This window comes from Diabrotica undecimpunctata, chromosome 4 (assembly GCF_040954645.1).
Source record: "Diabrotica undecimpunctata isolate CICGRU chromosome 4, icDiaUnde3, whole genome shotgun sequence".
In the NCBI taxonomy this organism is placed as follows: Eukaryota; Metazoa; Arthropoda; class Insecta; order Coleoptera; family Chrysomelidae; genus Diabrotica; species Diabrotica undecimpunctata.
The window spans coordinates 148,819,771-148,837,254 of NC_092806.1; the positions used below are offsets into that span (position 1 = coordinate 148,819,771).

The window sequence follows — 17,484 nt, forward strand, 5'->3', positions numbered from 1 at the left end:
TGAAATTGATGGGAAAATACTAAAGCAGGAAGCAAGGTTTAGATATCTGGAAATAGATATAACTAGGATATGTTGAAGAAAAAGTACGACAACAAAGTTTGAAAGCAAGTAAAGCGGCAACCTGGAAGAACAAACACCTAAGACAAGACAAAAACAAGAGTCTATAAAGCAGCAATTATGCCTATATTTACATACACGGCGGAGACAAGACCTGACACATCTAAAACGAGACGACTACTAGAAACAACAGAGATGCAAATACTCCGACGAATATCAGAAAAAAGTCTGTTGGATAGAAAGAGAAGCAAAAACATAAGAAGAGCATGCAATATAGAAGACATAAATGGATGGGTGACAAAACGGAAACAGGAGTGGAACGAACTTATTGGTAGAATGGCAGAGGATAGGATAGTACGAATAGCACGAGATAAGTCACCAAATAAACAAAAAAGTATTGGCAGACCAAGAAAAAGATGGTACGATAATTTAAACAATTTACAAGGCTAATATTGAAGAAGAAGCAGGCTTTAAAGCCTACATAGAAGAAGGAAGAAGAAGAATAACCTGAGACATTCTGATGCTGGCAGTCTGATTAAAATACAGATGAAATATTATTCTGATTTCTTTCATCTATACTCTTATTTTCAAGCAGTTGGATGGAGGTGATTATGGCAGAGCTATCAAAGGCCATATTGAAGTCCATTTATTAAATATAGAGTGGTTTATTAACATCCTTACATTTTTGAAGGTATACTTCTATACGCACGGTCGGCGTTAGAAATTTGCATGAGAGTGAATCTGTGAAACCATTACATATGTAAGATAATGAGTCAGAGAGAGGCAGAAGATATATTTTCTCTCTCTTCCACTCTCGAGAATAAAAATGTTCCTTTTGTATATATATTTAATATAATATTGTATATATATATATATATATATATATATAATATATATATATATATATATATATATATATATATATAATATAATATGTATTAATATTATTATTTATGTGATGTTTTGTATTATTTAAAATTAAACGTTTATAATTAATAATGACTGTTTTACCGAGAACTGTCAATTTTGAAATCCGTTATTGTCATGTCTAATTGGCAAACCCTTTACATGTTTGGTTCATACGCTGGTGGTTGCGAGTTCGAATCCCAATTATGAATTTCCTTTTTTATTTTTGAAATATTTAAAAACCTCACGTTAATCCTATTAAATATATGTAATATACGCAAAAAACTTAAATTTTAAAATAAAATTTACAACATAATCCGAGTTGTTTTTTTTTATTTTTGTCTTCGTAAAGTAAGTTATGTATATTGGCAGTTTTAAATACTTATGAATGAATATTACATATTTTAATTTATATTGTATTATTTTATTGAATTATGTTGCAGTGTATTTATTGTATTGTAATTTTTATATTAATAACAAAATAAACAATGAATTTTACTGTAGAGTATGTGTAATTTTTTTTGCATTCAACTTCTTTTATACATATATAAAAATAAAAATATATATTTTCATTAAAATATTGATACAATCCTTAATTTACTATACTCCTATTACAGGTAGTTTATATACAGCAAACGATGCACCATATACCTATATAACTAATTCTTTTTCTCTTTCTGCTCTCTCTTACCTATAGCATTAAATATGTAATGATTGTGCAGATTGACTCCCACATAAATTTTTAACGGCGAACGCGTGTATAGAAGTATAACTTCTACCGGCAGTCCCACTGGACTGCCACACCCGTTTTATTTAGTATAAAAAATCCGAATATTGTCCTTGTGTACCAAATATTTTCAAAAAAGAAATAAATGTATGAATACCGAAAATTTGGGAAAAGAATTTTTGAAATAATTAAAGGAAAGGAAATATATAGCATAAGAAGCAATGTAGACCTAAGATCAGATAAAGAGCTTATGGTGGCTCAAGTACACAACTAGAAAGTTTAAGATGATTGTAACCATAAGAAGGGATGACTAAAGAAAAAAGCTAACAAAAATATTGATAAAAGGACACTGTTGATAAAAAAGACAATAAATCGGAGAAAGCAAAAAAAATCCAAAAACTAGGGACTTTAAAGAGTGAAATATAGAGTCTCTTACAATTATCTCTAACAATTATCTTAGTCAATTATAATTTTCCCAATGACTTGTTATTTGAACTGAGGTGTACCTTTAACTGTAACGGATCCAATATATTCCCAAATAAGTTAAGTTTGTCTTTGGTCGGAGCATTAGCGACTTCCTAAAATTTATAAAAATAATATTTAACGACAAACCATACCATAAGTTCATTATTAGAAGAATTACCTTTAAATTTAGGGGGTCAGGAATTTTTTCTACTACATCCGAAACAGTGTCACTTAGATCTTCAAATTTGTCCTAGAACTCAATAGTTTACTAATTTTAAATTTGCAGAATCGTAGCTAAATAGTACCTTTAACTTAAGCGGGTCTAAAATATTGCCCAAGAGATCATCAGGATTTCGTGTATCGATTGTAGAAAATTTATCATTTAGTTCTTTTACTTTATCCTGCAAGTATAAGAAAAGCCTGTAGGTAAGTTATCATAAATTTTTGAGATTTACCTTCAATTGTAATGGATCTAATATATTCCCCAACAAGTTTGAGTTATCCTTAGTTGAATTGTTAATTTTATCCTAAAATATTTTATTATTTTAGAAAATACTGGTACTAGTTTACTGGCGAAATAAATTACCTTTAAGTTTAAAGGATCAGAAATATTCTCTACTACACTAGAAACAGTATTAGTTAGATCTTTAGTTTTTTCCTATAAAAGACAGGTTTAGTAATTATGGAATTGGAGAATTATATCAAAAGAGTACCTTTAAATTGAGCGGATCTAAAATATTGGCCAAGAGGTCATCCGGATTGTTCGTACTTTCTGTCGAAATTTTTTCATTAAGTTCTTTTACTTTATCCTACAAATATAAGAAAACGTACAACCACGTTGACATAATTTTTGTGAAGAAATGTACCTTTAAGTGTAATGGATCTAATAGATTTCCAAATAAATCCGGTTTACCTTTCGCAGAATCATTAATTTTTTCCTATAATTAAACGATATTTTAGATAATATTATATTTATTTAAATATTATACCTTTAAATTTAAGGGATCAATAATATTTTCTACTACATCAAAAACTTTTACCGCTATGTGATGAGCTTTATCCTAAAAGACAATGTTTTAGTAATGGAAGTATAGTGAGATGATAGCTAGGGAGTACCTTTAAATTTAAAGGATCTAATAAGTTGCCAAAAATATCTGGTTTACTGTCTGCTAAATCTTTCTCCTAAAAATATTTTAAACCTAATTATTTTGGTAATATATAAACAATCAAGAAGTACTTTAAATTTTAATGGATCTATAATTTGATCAACTACATTAGATGCTTTTTCTATTAAACCTTTGGCTTGGTTCTAAAAAATTTCTAACACAAGATAGAAAAAAAAATATTAAACAAGTCCTTTTAGTTGAAACGGATCTAGTGAAATTACCTTATAGGGTATTTGGAGAGGGATTTTCGTCTGAGGAGTTTTTTTGGTTTGAAGTTTGCAATATTTTCTACTGTATCAGAAACTTTTTCAGTTGAACCTTTAACTTTATCTCAAAAGTTATTAATAAACATTAACTGCTCGCGTAATAGTTTAAAAGAGTTAAGTAGTACCTTTACCTTTAGACTTTACTGACCTATACTGACCCTAACGAAGCTGGCAATGAGATAAAACAGAAAGATTTTCTGAGTCCTCTTTTATTCAACCTGATTGTGGATGATATAATAAAAATAGGAAAAGCTAAAAAAGTATACCAAATGGGACAAAAACAACTTAAAATATTCCGCTATGCAGACGATGTGATACTACTCTCTCAAAGTGAAGAGGATTTACAAAGCATGCTGCAGAAAATTTTAACATGTAAATTTCCTCAGAAAATATCAAATGCATGGTTATAACAGCAAATTTACACAACAATCAAGCGATTAATAATTACATACGCGGAAGAAACACGACCTGACACAGAGAGGATAAAAAAAATGTTTGAAATAGCAGAGAAATTAATGATAAAACACTATGGAACAGAGCTAAAAGTACAGATATACGGCGTAGATGTAAGGTGAGGAACATTAAGTACTGGGTAAGAAATAGAAAAATAGAATGGAACGATCATATAAGCCAAATAACAACAAATAGAGTAGTAAAAACGGCAAGAGATGGTTCCCCAACCGGAAGACAATCAGTAGAACGACCACGAAAACGATGTAACGACAACTTACTGGAGGGACATTAAAAAACAGAGTCTTGTCTATATAAAAAGAAGAAGATTTTGTTTGCTGTCTTTAGGTTTTTTCTAAATTATGATAAAATAAAAAGTTACAGAATTACCTTTAGATGCAATGGATCTAGTATATTACCAAGAATATTCAACGGAGGTGGTTTATTTTCCGATTGTTTGGGATCTGTAATGTTTCCTATGGTATCAGAAATCTTATCAGAAATCTCTTTGGTTTTATCCTAGAATTTTATTAAATATTTATTTGCCCATACTTTGTACTGTTTTAAGTTAGTACCTTTAAGTTTAGAGGATCTAATAAGTTACCCAAAAGTTTCTCTGGATCGGGTTTTTCTTCATACGAAATTTTAGCTTGGTGTTCTGCAGTATCTTGTATCGCGTCGGAAATTTTATCAGTAATGTGTTTAGCTTTGTCCTAGAATAATACCAAGTATTTATATTTGATATTTTTTATCGCGTTTTATAGATCATACCTTTAAATGCAATGGATCTAATAAATTATCTAAAAGATTAAGCTGAGCAGGTTTTTCTTCCGAACAAGGTTTTTGGTTGGGGTCTGTAACATTTTTTACTGTATTGGAAACGACATCAATGATCTTGTTGGTTTTATCCTGGAATATGAATATATAAACAATTATGTCGTTAGACAATTATGTACAGTTTATATGGCAGTACCTTTAAATGTAGAGGATCTAACAGATTACCCAAAAGATTAACCGGAGCAGGTTTTTCTTCTGAAGAACTTTTAGTTTCGGATTCTGCTATAGTTTCTACTGCATCAGAAACCTTATCAGCGATTTCTTTAGCTTTATCCTATAATAATATTACATAATTATAACTGCGTACTTAATATCTTTTTTATCACGTTACCTTTAAATGCAAGGGATCTAAAAGATTGCCCAGAAGATTAACCGGGGCAGGTTTTTCTTCCGAAGAACTTTTAGTTTCGGGTACTGCAATAGCTTCTACTGCATCAGAAACCTTATCAGTGATTCCTTTGGCTTTATCCTATAATAATATTACATAATTATAACCGCCTACCTAATATCTATTTTATCACGTTACCTTTAAATGCAAGGGATCTAAAAGATTGCCCAGAAGATTAACCGGGGCAGGTTTTTCTTCCGAAGAACTTTTAGTTTCGGGTTCTGCTATAGTTTCGACTGCATCAGAAACCTTATCCGTGATTTCTTTGGCTTTATCCTATAATAATATTACATAATTATAACCGCCTACTTAATATCTCTTTTATCACGTTACCTTTAAATGCAAGGGATCTAAAAGATTGCCCAGAAGATTAACCGGGGCAGGTTTTTCTTCCGAAGAACTTTTAGTTTCGGGTTCTGCTATAGTTTCGATTGCATCAGAAACCTTATCCGTGATTTCTTTGGCTTTATCCTATAATAATATTACATAATTATAACCGCCTACTTAATATCTCTTTTATCACGTTACCTTTAAATGCAAGGGATCTAAAAGATTGCCCAGAAGATTAACCGGGGCAGATTTTTCTTTCGAAGAACTTTTAGTTTCGGGTTCTGCTATAGTTTCGACTGCATCAGAAACCTTATCCGTGATTTCTTTGGCTTTATCCTATAATAATATTACATAATTATAACCGCCTACTTAATATCTCTTTTATCACGTTACCTTTAAATGCAAGGGATCTAAAAGATTGCCCAGAAGATTAACCGGGGCAGGTTTTTCTTCCGAAGAACTTTTAGTTTCGGGTTCTGCAATAGCTTCTACTGCATCAGAAACCTTATCAGTGATTTCTTTGGCTTTATCCTATAATAATATTACATAATTATAACCGCCTACTTAATATCTTTTTTATCACGTTACCTTTAAATGCAAAGGATCTAAAAGATTGCCCAGAAGATTAACCGGGGCAGGTTTTTCTTCCGAAGAACTTTTAGTTTCGGGTTCTGCAATAGCTTCTACTGCATCAGAAACCTTATCAGTGATTTCTTTGGCTTTATCCTATAATAATATTACATAATTATAACCCCCTACTTAATATCTCTTTTATCACGTTACCTTTAAATGCAAGGGATCTAAAAGATTGCCCAGAAGATTAACCGGGGCAGGTTTTTCTTCCGAAGAACTTTTAGTTTCGGGTTCTGCTATAGTTTCGACTGCATCAGAAACCCTATCTGTGATTTCTTTGGCTTTATCCTATAATAATATCACATAATTATAACCGCCTACTTAATATCTTTTTTATCACAATACCTTTAAATGCAAAGGATCTAAAAGATTACCCAAAAGATTAACCGAACCAGGTTTTTCTTCAGAAGAACTTTCAGTTTCGGAGTCTGCAATAGTTTCTACTGTATCAGAAACACTATCAGTGATTTCTTTGGCTTTATCCTATAATAATATCACATAATTATAACCACCTACTTAATATCTTTTTTATCACGTTACCTTTAAATGGAATGGATCTAACAGATTGCCCAGAGGATTAATTGGGGCAGATTTTTCTTCCGAAGAACTTTTAGTTTCGGGGACTGCAATAGTATCAATGGCAACGGAAACCTTATCAGTGATCTCTTTGGCCTTATCCTATAATATTATTACTTAATTATAACTGCATGCTTAATATCGTTTTTATGAAGTTACCTTTAAATGCAATGGATCTAATAGATTGCCCAAGAGATTAATCGGAGCAGGTTTTACTTCCGAAGGGCTTTTAGTTTCAGGTTCTGCAATATTTTCTCTTGCATCAGAGACTTTATCAGTGATATCTTTAGCTTTATCCTAGAATATTATTTTATAATTAGAGATGAACACACTTTACGGTTTTGAGTTTTTGAGTTCGTACCTTCACATGTAATGGATCTAATAGATTACCCAGAAGATTACCCGAAGCAGGTTTTTCTTCCAAAGAACTTTTAATATCCGGCTCTGCATAATTTTCTATTGAATCGGAAACCTTATCAGTGATATTTTTGGCTTTATCCTAGAATGTAATTAAATAATTTTATTTTCAAAAATGGTACCGTATTTAAGATAGTACCTTTAAATGTAGAGGATCTAGTAAATTTCCTAGGAGATTAGGAGGGCTTGATTTTTTTTCATCTATAACTTCAGTTTTTTCCTAAAATACTTATATTAGAACATAACACTTTTAAAAGTTCAAAAAAGTACCTCCGTTTCTATTGGGTTTGTGACATTGTCCACTTTTTCGATTACTTTCTCAGCGACATCTTTAGCTTTATCCTAAAATGTTTTACTTGAGATTTTATTACATTTGTAGAAAGTATCAAAGAATTAGTTAGTACCTTTAGATGCAAGGGATCTAGAAGATTACCAAGAAGATTTACTGGAGCAGGTTTCTCTTCCGAAGAATTTTTAGATTTGCCATCAGCACTATGTTCTACTGCTTCAGAAACTTTTTCAGTTAAATCTTTTGCTTTGTCCTAAAATACGAAAGACAAATCTGGATTCAATAAACTCGGGGCAATAATAAATATTACCTTAAGATGTAATGGGTCAAAAATATTGCCCAAGATATTTGGAGGTTTATCGTCTTTGTTATCCTTTGCTTTGTCCTTCAAATGAAGGGGATCAAAAATATTAAATCCTGGAGGTTTCTTTTCGGTGGTATCTTTATCCTGTGAATTATCTATTTTTGTTATATGTATATAATATTGCATATTATTGGTCTTTTATTGATAGAAATTTTTTTAGGAAAGCGTAAAAGCCAAAAAGATGTAAAAGTACACCTGACATCGATATTTAAAAAATAATACAAAATTGTAAGGCATTAATGTACATATGTGAAAGTTAATTTTGATGTAATTAGTTTAATTTATTAGTATACAATATTGAATTGTTTTAGAACAACATTTTTATGGCTTTTATAAACAAGCTTATATTTATTATGAAAAAAAAACTAGCTCTTAGTTCTTTCACCTAATAGATTTAAATCATTAGAAGTATAATAAAGACAAAAATAAAAAAAAATTCTTTGCTTCTAACTTCTGGATAAATAAAAGCAAATTTTAGGAAATTTTTTTAAATCTCAAAATTTTAAGGACTATGCCAAAAATTCTTGCTCTCTCACTAATCCATGTAGAATACTAAAAAAAATAGACTCACTTAAAATTGGCAGATAGAACGAATAGCCAAGATGTAAACTTTCATAAAAAAGATTAAAACTAGTATCACAAATAACGCATCCAGAACATCATTGTAACATGATGAAAAATTGATTTTTGGCTCTGTCACGTATGAAAAATATATGCTCAATTGCTATTTGAAGACCAGAGAGAGGCTAGACATACAACCTGTTAACTGGGAAAATATACTGGTCCAGAAATTCTTGAATCTGAGATTCAACAAGCTCCAAGAGAAATGAAGAATGAAAAAAGTATCCGGGTCATTATAATATGCAAGGTATTAAAATATTTTACCCTTAACATCTCACTTATTTGTGTAACTGAATATATGATTTAAGAAAAATTTCAAGTGGTTGGTTTAAATCAACTTTGTAATATTTTCGAAAAAACTACACCATAAAGACTTTAGCGACTATAGACGCATAAGTCTAATTTTTCATGCTTCAAGAGATTTGTTTGAGTTAGACACTCTCTAATATACTCAAAATGTGAATAAAATAGTGGAGTAACATTTGGTTTCTTTGAAGAGCTGGTACAAGAAAGACAGTTTTCAACTGATACAAACTGATGATTTAAAAGTGTTATGCTCAACGACAAGATGTTTTTGTATGTTTCATAGATTATCAGTAAACCTTTGATATAACATCAAACATATAAATATCCTACTAAACAGGCTCCTCGAGATAGGAACAGACCCAAGTCATCTTCTTCTTCTTCTTGTGCTCTGCCGATTATCGTGCCTTGGCTATCAAATGTGCTGTACTAATTTTGTTGACGGCAGCTCCGAAAAGGATGCAGAGGATCTGTTAAACCATTTTCTCAGGTTTTGGAGGATGTTTGTCTTTGACTTAGCTCTCTTTTTTCATCTATTTTGCCTTGGATGAATGAATAAAGTATATTATTTTTCTCTGGGTGACGTATAATACCGCCAAAATGTCCCAGTTTGCAATTTTTGACTGTTTTGACCACTTTAAAAAACTTTTCTCGTCAGCTGCATAACAACCTCGGTACCAATTCTATCTACCCAGATTGATCGCATATTTCTCTGATACACCCAGATTTTAAAAGCTTTAAGTTTTCTTAAAAGTGTATCTGTTAAATTACAACCTTCGATACTTTCTTTGCTCATGTCCAAGTTCTCTCTTGAATTATAACCAAGATAAGTGATACTGTTGTTCTTTTCAGTTGTTCTCCATAAATTGTTATCACTTCTGGTTTTATTGTCGTTTTACTGACAACCATTACGTTTGTCTTTGTGGTGTTTAGCTTCTGGTTACCAAAGTCATACAAGCATCTAAAATCCTCAAAAGAGATCTATCCACGGATACCTTTAATGTATGTAAAGCAGTACGTCAGGTTTGCATACTTTTGCTGGTACTTTTAAATGTAACTTAATGTACTTAAAGAAGATACTAGAAATGGCTCTTAAAGAAGAAGGTACCGGCTTAAAAATTAACGGAATTCTAATAGAAAATATACAATAGGCTTATGATACAAACACCAAACTGCAGAGGATCTGCAGCATATGTTAGCCACTGGTACAGGTTTTGAGATTAAGATCAACGCTACTTAGATCAAATTTATGGCAATACGTCCAGAGCCTATAATAAATCGATAACATCGATAAACATACTATAAAGTAAACATTACGATTTAATTATCTGGACATAAAGGTTAACAAAAAATAGGATTGCGATGAAGAAGTTTGCTTCTTTCGTATAGCTTGCTTTCTTTCGCAGTTTCCCGTTTGCCCTTAGACGCATTATAAAGTGCTATAGATGGTCCATTTTACTTTATTGCGCAGTGACGTGGTCCTTGAAGGTAAACGTTGTATCACTGAATCGCAGAGAAGCATTTGGAATGTGAATTTGAAGCATTCGCAGAGACTCTTAGTTGTGCCATGGACCACGAATAAAGCAATTTTAAAAACCGTAGATGGTATTCAAGAATTTCTCAGCATAGTTACGAAAAGAAAAATGTCCTACCTTAGTCATATCCTTAAGAGAAACAAATACTATATTCCCAAACTAATCTTACAAGGAAAGATACTTTGATGCCGAAGCACTGGAAAAAAACAACATGCATGGTCAAGAAACATTCAAAAGAGCCGAAAACGGCACTTTACAAATAGTTTAAAGCTTACGTACAACGTGCCAATTATGGCCAAGTACATGGCACACAAAGAAGAAGACGATGTCATACTTTTAAACCTTTTAACGGCTTTTGTTTAGTGATACCAACATTGCAATATTATTATAACAAAAGACCAATATTCCGCAATTATTTATCTATAATTATAAATTTTCCATTTTATAATTTTCTGTTTTTTTTTAATTATTCTTTTTTAATATTCGTTAATTATTATATAAAGTTTTTAATCAAAAGTAGTTTGTTTATATGATATATACCGAACAATATTAATTTATTATTATAAAACCTGGTCATCAGTGAACACGAAGACGTTTTTTAAGGAACTACAATGAAGTACCTCCGATAGGCAAATCATTAGTTCTTTGCTTAATTGGTTTATAAGTTATGGATCTTTTGTACAATTTAATAGCTTTTTTAGTATCACACGAGTATCTTTAGACCTTGTACCTACACATGAGGGCCATAAACGCCGCGTTTGCCTAAGTGTGCGTTCATAACGAGGCGCCGAACCTCGATCGGACCATAGGATGGTATTATATTATCATCGCCACGTAAAATAAATGCATTATTTTAAATGAGAGCGTTCTGTCAGTGCTATGCTCTAGGCGAGGATACCATGCTATGATCTCCGTAATGAACGCACCCTAACGCCGCGTTTCAAGTACCAAGGCACAAATGGTATAGTTTACATGCAAACGCGCGTTTAAGACCAACGTCGTCAAAGCGGGGCCCTCATCTAATACACTTTAAACGCCCCATTTGCAGCACACTTCCAGATGCTAGGAGAGGCATGTGATCGTACACATTTTCACATTCAAACGCGCGCTATTGTTCTGTTGACATCGCTGTGACAAAAGAACCCATGGTCATTCTATCATTAATTAATGATGAGTACATGACAATAATCATCATGTACTCATCATGTTTTTTGTCGTCTTTGCCTTGCTCTAAATCTACGGTGTGCCAACCAAATACATGCTAACTTCTCTAACTCCATAACTGTACTGGCTGTCGACATTCTTGTAAACCGCAACGCAAAGCGCTGTCGTGTGTACTATACCACTTTTTTCTAACGTGCGATCAACGCGGCGTCTACGCCCTCATGTTTGTATTGTTTCTCTCTAACGGAAACGGAACATTACGAGACATTAGGAAAAAATAATTAGAGGGTAGGCCTATAAACCTTGAAACAGTGTAATGTTATAGAACAGTAGTTTCAAATTGTTAAGAGTTTGGGATTAAAACAATGATTAGAACATGAAATAATGTATTAAAATTCATTTAAGCTCTTTTTAATATTTGAAAACAATAATCATATAGCTTTTTTGTAAATATTATCTTTCGAGGTACTTATTAAGAAAAAACTTGAAAACGTGCATCTACACTTACCAGAGCTATTCTGCTTTTTCAAATGTTATATCCATATTCAGGCTTTTTCTATATTAGTCTCTAGCAACGCAAAAGAAGTATCCAAATCTTCGGTCTAGCTTAGCTACGACGATCAATTTTCATGGTATGATTATTGTGGAACATTCTAAAAAACTTTTTTGCCTCTTTCACTGCACATAAAAACCCATAGGAATAGCAACGCTTCGGATAAATGCCAGGTGGGAACAAAACAGAATAAGCATTACCTAACCTGTTTGTGCGTCATAACAGAGACAGCGAAACTGTTGGTATTTTTTCGGTACATTCTACTAATTATGGAAATATAAATTTCAGCTGTAAATATTCTAAAGGCAATAAATTTTCTATAATTTTGTTTGTAAAGTCAGTCAGACTTTGCAGTCACCTAATTTCAAATTTGATTTTGGTATAAAATGGTCTAAGAGATGTTTTAAGTGTAATGATTACATTTAAATTTATCAAAAGATAACCAACTTTGTTCTTATTTAAAATGTTCTAGTAGTATTTTTAACCAACTGCTAGAAAGAAGATATAAACTACTTTTATCATGCCGCGCATATCACCAACCTCTAGTTTTCCTAGATATCAGGAGATTTGGGTGGCCTTTAAGGAATTCGTGACTGAAAATGGAGCATCAAGGCTGAAATTTCTTAAATAATCATGTGTTAACATTTGATGTGTCCGGCGCTTCATTACGAACATCAAGAAAAAATTTGTCGACGCATTCTTATTAGGCCAACATTAAAAAAGTATAAAATCATCTCACGAAAATTTCAATTTTTGCACGACATTGATTAACTTAAAAATATGTTGCTACTAAACCACACAATAGATTTTTAATCTGTTAATGTTGTTTACCACAAGAAATATCAAAGTTTATAAAAATTATGTCTACGAAGTCGAGTAACTTCCGGTAGATGGCTCTGTGCAAAACTTTTGGCGTATACCTCGTAAAAAGTAAAGATCCCTTATGTTACGGCTCAGTGCTTTAGTGGCTAGGCAAACGTTAATTAAAACTAATACCAAGAGTGTTAATATAAGTTTTAAATGTACTGACAACTTTTTACATTTTATGGTTGCCTGCCGTTAATAACAGCTTTTAGATTTTTCTCTCTAAAATTTAAAAGCCATTTAGAACTAACAAGGTAATTACATTTTCAAATGACAATTACTTTAACGTTAATTTCCGTGTTGTCTATCCCTTTACATTATGATGAAAAGGCTGTTACGAGCTGCCAAAAACAAAAAGTTTTTTAATTTATCATTATACTGAAAGTGTTACACTTTAATGCTTAAAAGAGGTTAAAGCTTTTTGTTATACAATTTTATTAAACATAATTGGGGTCAGACGTAAGCTAAACGAAATCTTCTTGTATAGTACTGCAATATAGATATAAGGGTGGGAATATAGACTAAAATCGCTTGAAATGTGAACATATTCACTTAAGACATTATACAATTATTTGTAGTTATTATTTGTAGGTAAGCTAAATTAAGAGGACATAAAGCAACGCTTTCAATGGAAGGCACATAGGCGGAGAGAGATTTTGTTTTTCGTAGCGTTAATATCCATATTCTAGTATTCCTTATTTCTACTATTTATGTTAATAGGGTGTATTTTTGATATTAATAGAGTCTCTGTACATCCTTAGATAGTAGTTATACCATGTACAAGCTGTGTTTCTTCTAGTACAATTTGGTGATTGCTTTATTTGATCATGTTTACCGTCTTATTACACCAAATATTCGAAGAAACGTCGGTGCCTACTAACATATTACACTCTTATTCACAGATGACTAGGGAGGTTACCAAAATTCAAAATCATCCCACTCACTTGAATCATAAAAAAGATCATTTGTATGCAAAGAATATATGTATATATCAGCTCTATGAAATTCTTCTAGTTCCATGACCGTTATCGATTATTGGATATCATGTTTTCTACCATATTCTACCATAATATGTCAATGAATTACTGTTCTTCTTACTATATTTATCTCTGATCTTTTATGTGTGTTGAAGTGCAAAATTTTATATTTTTCGGGTACTGTTTACTCATATCTAAAAAGATTTCAAGTATTAAAGCATGTTTTCACTTACAGTCCAAGGCTTTCTCTCATCTGGTAGTAATAAAAAAATATAACAATACGTTATTCTCAACGAACGTCAATATAAAGATCATGGCTGCAAAAAACTTTCTTATTCTAATTATGTTTAACTTAGAGACTTAGACGGTGGTTGTATCCCCGATCTTATCGATATGACTGACAAGATACACGAGTTTCTCTACTATGTCTAATACTGTACTTTCATATCTAATAGCATCATCTAGTATCTTATTATATTTGTTATCATATATCTACTTATTTTTTTTAACTTAACTTAATTTTCTTAACGTTGAGTTTTAATCCATACGGATCACTAGTCTAGTTTATTCGGTGCCTTACATAGTGAATGTTCTCACTGGAATTAGCTAGTACGAAGATATCGTTGGCATTTCTAATGTTGATCACGGTTAAACCATCTAGTATAATACCTTGTGTTGTCTGCATCAAAGCTTATTTTAATAACTCCTCTAAATACAAGTCGAAGAGTATTCATTCTACAATTCTTGTTCAACTATTATTCTTATCACTTGATGCCACAATAAATTTGTATCTAGTGGTAAGTCTTTATCAAGGTATTCAACTCTTTTAATGTTTTTTTAATTGTCTCAAAAACATTTTTAAATCAACTGTGGAGAACTATACATTTTGATACCTATCTCTGTATTTCAATCAATACTTAGATACTCACAGCAGGTAAATTGACAAGGGTATCGACATATAAATTTAAAAAATAAAGAGTAATATTATATGTGAAAAATAATCAAGAGGACCATATAATAATATAACAAAGACAACAAACATATTTACGGCAGATAATCTGGTTTACTGGAGATAACAAAATTTCGAGACACAGAAGCTTGTTCTATAAATCCAGGTTTATACGTATCCAGTCTACATGTCATGTCAGGGCTACCGTGTCAGTGCAATCGGCGCCAGTTACTGAATACGTGTAAACCTTCCTTTACTTATTAGAAAGAATAAGTGATCAAGCATTTAAAAAATTTAAGTTTATATGAATTTCCATTTATAGTACGAATAAAATTAGATATTAAGTATACGAGAATAAGTGTACGATACTTAAAAGGCCCTTTTTATGTTCTCTCAAGCTAGAATAAGTACAGGGATAGTTTATATCGCAACCAGATTTATTTTATTTCAATATTGGAACAAACATGCAAATATAATACACAACATATGGGAAAATTTGTAATTGCAATAATATTACGATTTACTGAGATATTAATAGTTTTATAAAACTTTTATTACAAATACAAAGCTCCGCAGTTTTAAAATCTGAGGATATCGAGAAGACCCCTTTGAGTTTTGGGATACAAAGATTATATTTTAAAAACGTCTGTTACAACTCTTAAAAAGATCTTAAAACTTCTTTTGAGACAACTTTTACGACCTAAGTGCCAAGCTTTAGCACCTCATAGCACATAACAACATCGGCGTATATTTCCGACGAAACAGACGGAAAGACGGGGTTCATGTTTAATTCAAACATTCCAGTTCGGAAACATTCTTTAGAAGTACACTGTAAAATGATTTGTCGACTAGCATCATTTTGTCTTTTGTACATAAATATTTCTTGGATTTAGGTTGTATATATATGTATATATATATATATATATATATATATATATATATATATATATATATATATATATATATATATATATATATATATATATATCTCAGCAGTATACTATATAACACCTTTTAAGTATAGATGAGTACATAGAGCTGAACATGATTTTTTACGTATTTAAGAAATTTTTTGTGTAGGCGTACAATTTCTTAATTTTTGTGTGTTATTATTTTTTTAGTTTAACAAGAACTTGCAGGCATTTGGTATATTTGCTAAAAATACAATATCAGATCCATATAAAATTACTAGCAGTATATTTATATATTTACGCAATTTAGTCATATGCTTAGTGATATCGGTTACCTCTAGTCTGGCTAAAATTTTATTTGATAGTTCTGTTGACTTAGCGGACGTATCCTACAATAAATAGAATAAAATTGCCAATGAATCATAGTTTAGCAAAAGTTTAACAATTTACCTCCAATTTTTCTATTATTTCATTAGATTTTTCGGTCGCATCTGATAAACTATCTACCATTTGAGTAGACTTTTCCTAAAAATTATCAGTCTATGATCTATTATATTCGCAAGATAATATATGTTTTAATTTACCAATACTCTTATCAGATCAGGCATTACGCTTTTTATGTCTGTTAATACTTTGTTGCAGTTATCTGTCGCCTTTGTAATGGTGTCTACCATCTGCTGAGACTTCCTCTAAATATAAATTAATAAATGGGACAAAATCATCAGTAGAAAGTAAGACACTTAAGCGAACTTTCACCTGTGATCTCCGCTTGACATAATACGTGACATTTGACATAAAACGTGACATTTGACATAAAATGTGACATTTGACAAAACGTGACATGATAAGTGACATTTAACGTGAAGGTGATAAAAATTTACAATCAGGAAATAAAAATAAGAATAGAAAAGGCTAGAGCAAATTTCAACAAAATGAGAAGAGTTCTATGTACCAGGGATTTAAAACTAGAACTAAGAGTTAGGTTGGCGAGGTGCTATGTTTTTTCGACTTTATTTTATGGAATGGAATCTTGGACCTTGAATACGACATCAATGAAATAACTGGAATAATTTGAGCTGTGGGTGTACAGAAGAATTCTGAAAATATCATGGACAGAACACGTCACAAACAAAGAGGTTCTGGGAAGGACGAACAAAGAAATGGAAATTTTAAATTCAAATAAAAACAAGAAAATTAGAATATCTCGGACATATTACACGTGGAGAGAAATCTACCTTGCTCCAACTGATTATGCAGGGAAAGATCCAAGGAAAGAGAAGCATAGGGAGGCGTAGAATGTCATGGCTGCGCAACCTGAGAGAGTGGTACGGATGTACATCAAATGAACTTTTCAGAGCAGCCGTCTCAAAAGTCCAAATAGCTATGATGATTGCCGACCTCCGCCGCCGAGATGGCACTTGAAGAAGAAGAACGTGAAGGTGACATTATATGTGACAAAATACGTGACATTTGACATAAAATGTCACGTGTATAAATACGTTTTAAGTCAAACGTCACGTTTTATGTCAAATGTTATGTATTATATCATGTTTTATGTCAATGGTCACGTATTACTTCACGTTTTAATGTCAAATGTTTATGTCAAGAGAAGTTTAAGGGTCAAAGTGCGCTCAAGTATCTTACCTTCTACTATCATCTTGTAAATTATAAAAAATGCTTAAGTTACTTTTCTAGCCTAATGCACAAGAACCTTGGTAAAACATCAAGTTTCAGAT

At 31.6% G+C, this 17,484-nt stretch overlaps 2 protein-coding genes across 4 annotated transcripts in view; both read right to left on the reverse strand.

Annotated features, from left to right (window-relative positions):
- The window catches only part of LOC140438999 (uncharacterized), a 47,595-nt gene extending 32,564 nt beyond the window's left edge, over positions 1-15,031 (reverse strand). Inside the window, exons 1-30 of the mRNA XM_072528633.1 lie at positions 14,937-15,031; positions 12,003-12,012; positions 7,818-7,955; positions 7,623-7,760; positions 7,489-7,560; positions 7,358-7,438; positions 7,163-7,300; positions 6,961-7,098; positions 6,766-6,903; positions 6,571-6,708; positions 6,376-6,513; positions 6,181-6,318; positions 5,986-6,123; positions 5,791-5,928; positions 5,596-5,733; positions 5,401-5,538; positions 5,206-5,343; positions 5,011-5,148; positions 4,809-4,946; positions 4,613-4,750; positions 4,428-4,556; positions 3,272-3,337; positions 3,145-3,216; positions 3,022-3,093; positions 2,869-2,964; positions 2,742-2,813; positions 2,611-2,682; positions 2,461-2,556; positions 2,334-2,405; positions 2,197-2,268 (exon numbers count right to left, since the gene is read on the reverse strand). Coding sequence (XP_072384734.1) covers positions 2,197-2,268; positions 2,334-2,405; positions 2,461-2,556; positions 2,611-2,682; positions 2,742-2,813; positions 2,869-2,964; positions 3,022-3,093; positions 3,145-3,216; positions 3,272-3,337; positions 4,428-4,556; positions 4,613-4,750; positions 4,809-4,946; positions 5,011-5,148; positions 5,206-5,343; positions 5,401-5,538; positions 5,596-5,733; positions 5,791-5,928; positions 5,986-6,123; positions 6,181-6,318; positions 6,376-6,513; positions 6,571-6,708; positions 6,766-6,903; positions 6,961-7,098; positions 7,163-7,300; positions 7,358-7,438; positions 7,489-7,560; positions 7,623-7,760; positions 7,818-7,955; positions 12,003-12,012; positions 14,937-15,031 — 3,285 coding nt within the window. The remainder of the gene's footprint in view (positions 1-2,196; positions 2,269-2,333; positions 2,406-2,460; positions 2,557-2,610; positions 2,683-2,741; positions 2,814-2,868; positions 2,965-3,021; positions 3,094-3,144; positions 3,217-3,271; positions 3,338-4,427; positions 4,557-4,612; positions 4,751-4,808; positions 4,947-5,010; positions 5,149-5,205; positions 5,344-5,400; positions 5,539-5,595; positions 5,734-5,790; positions 5,929-5,985; positions 6,124-6,180; positions 6,319-6,375; positions 6,514-6,570; positions 6,709-6,765; positions 6,904-6,960; positions 7,099-7,162; positions 7,301-7,357; positions 7,439-7,488; positions 7,561-7,622; positions 7,761-7,817; positions 7,956-12,002; positions 12,013-14,936) is intronic.
- A 773-nt stretch (positions 15,032-15,804) lies between these two features.
- LOC140440170 (uncharacterized) overlaps positions 15,805-17,484 on the reverse strand; it is a 68,732-nt gene continuing 67,052 nt past the window's right edge. For 2 of the 3 annotated variants that reach the window (XM_072530489.1, XM_072530490.1), the window contains exons 54-56: positions 16,333-16,437; positions 16,199-16,273; positions 15,805-16,137 (exon numbers count right to left, since the gene is read on the reverse strand). In XM_072530489.1, the coding sequence (XP_072386590.1) occupies positions 15,955-16,137; positions 16,199-16,273; positions 16,333-16,437 (363 nt within the window). In that variant the 3' untranslated portion in view covers positions 15,805-15,954. The remainder of the gene's footprint in view (positions 16,138-16,198; positions 16,274-16,332; positions 16,438-17,484) is intronic. The other variant, XM_072530488.1, reaches the window with a different exon arrangement.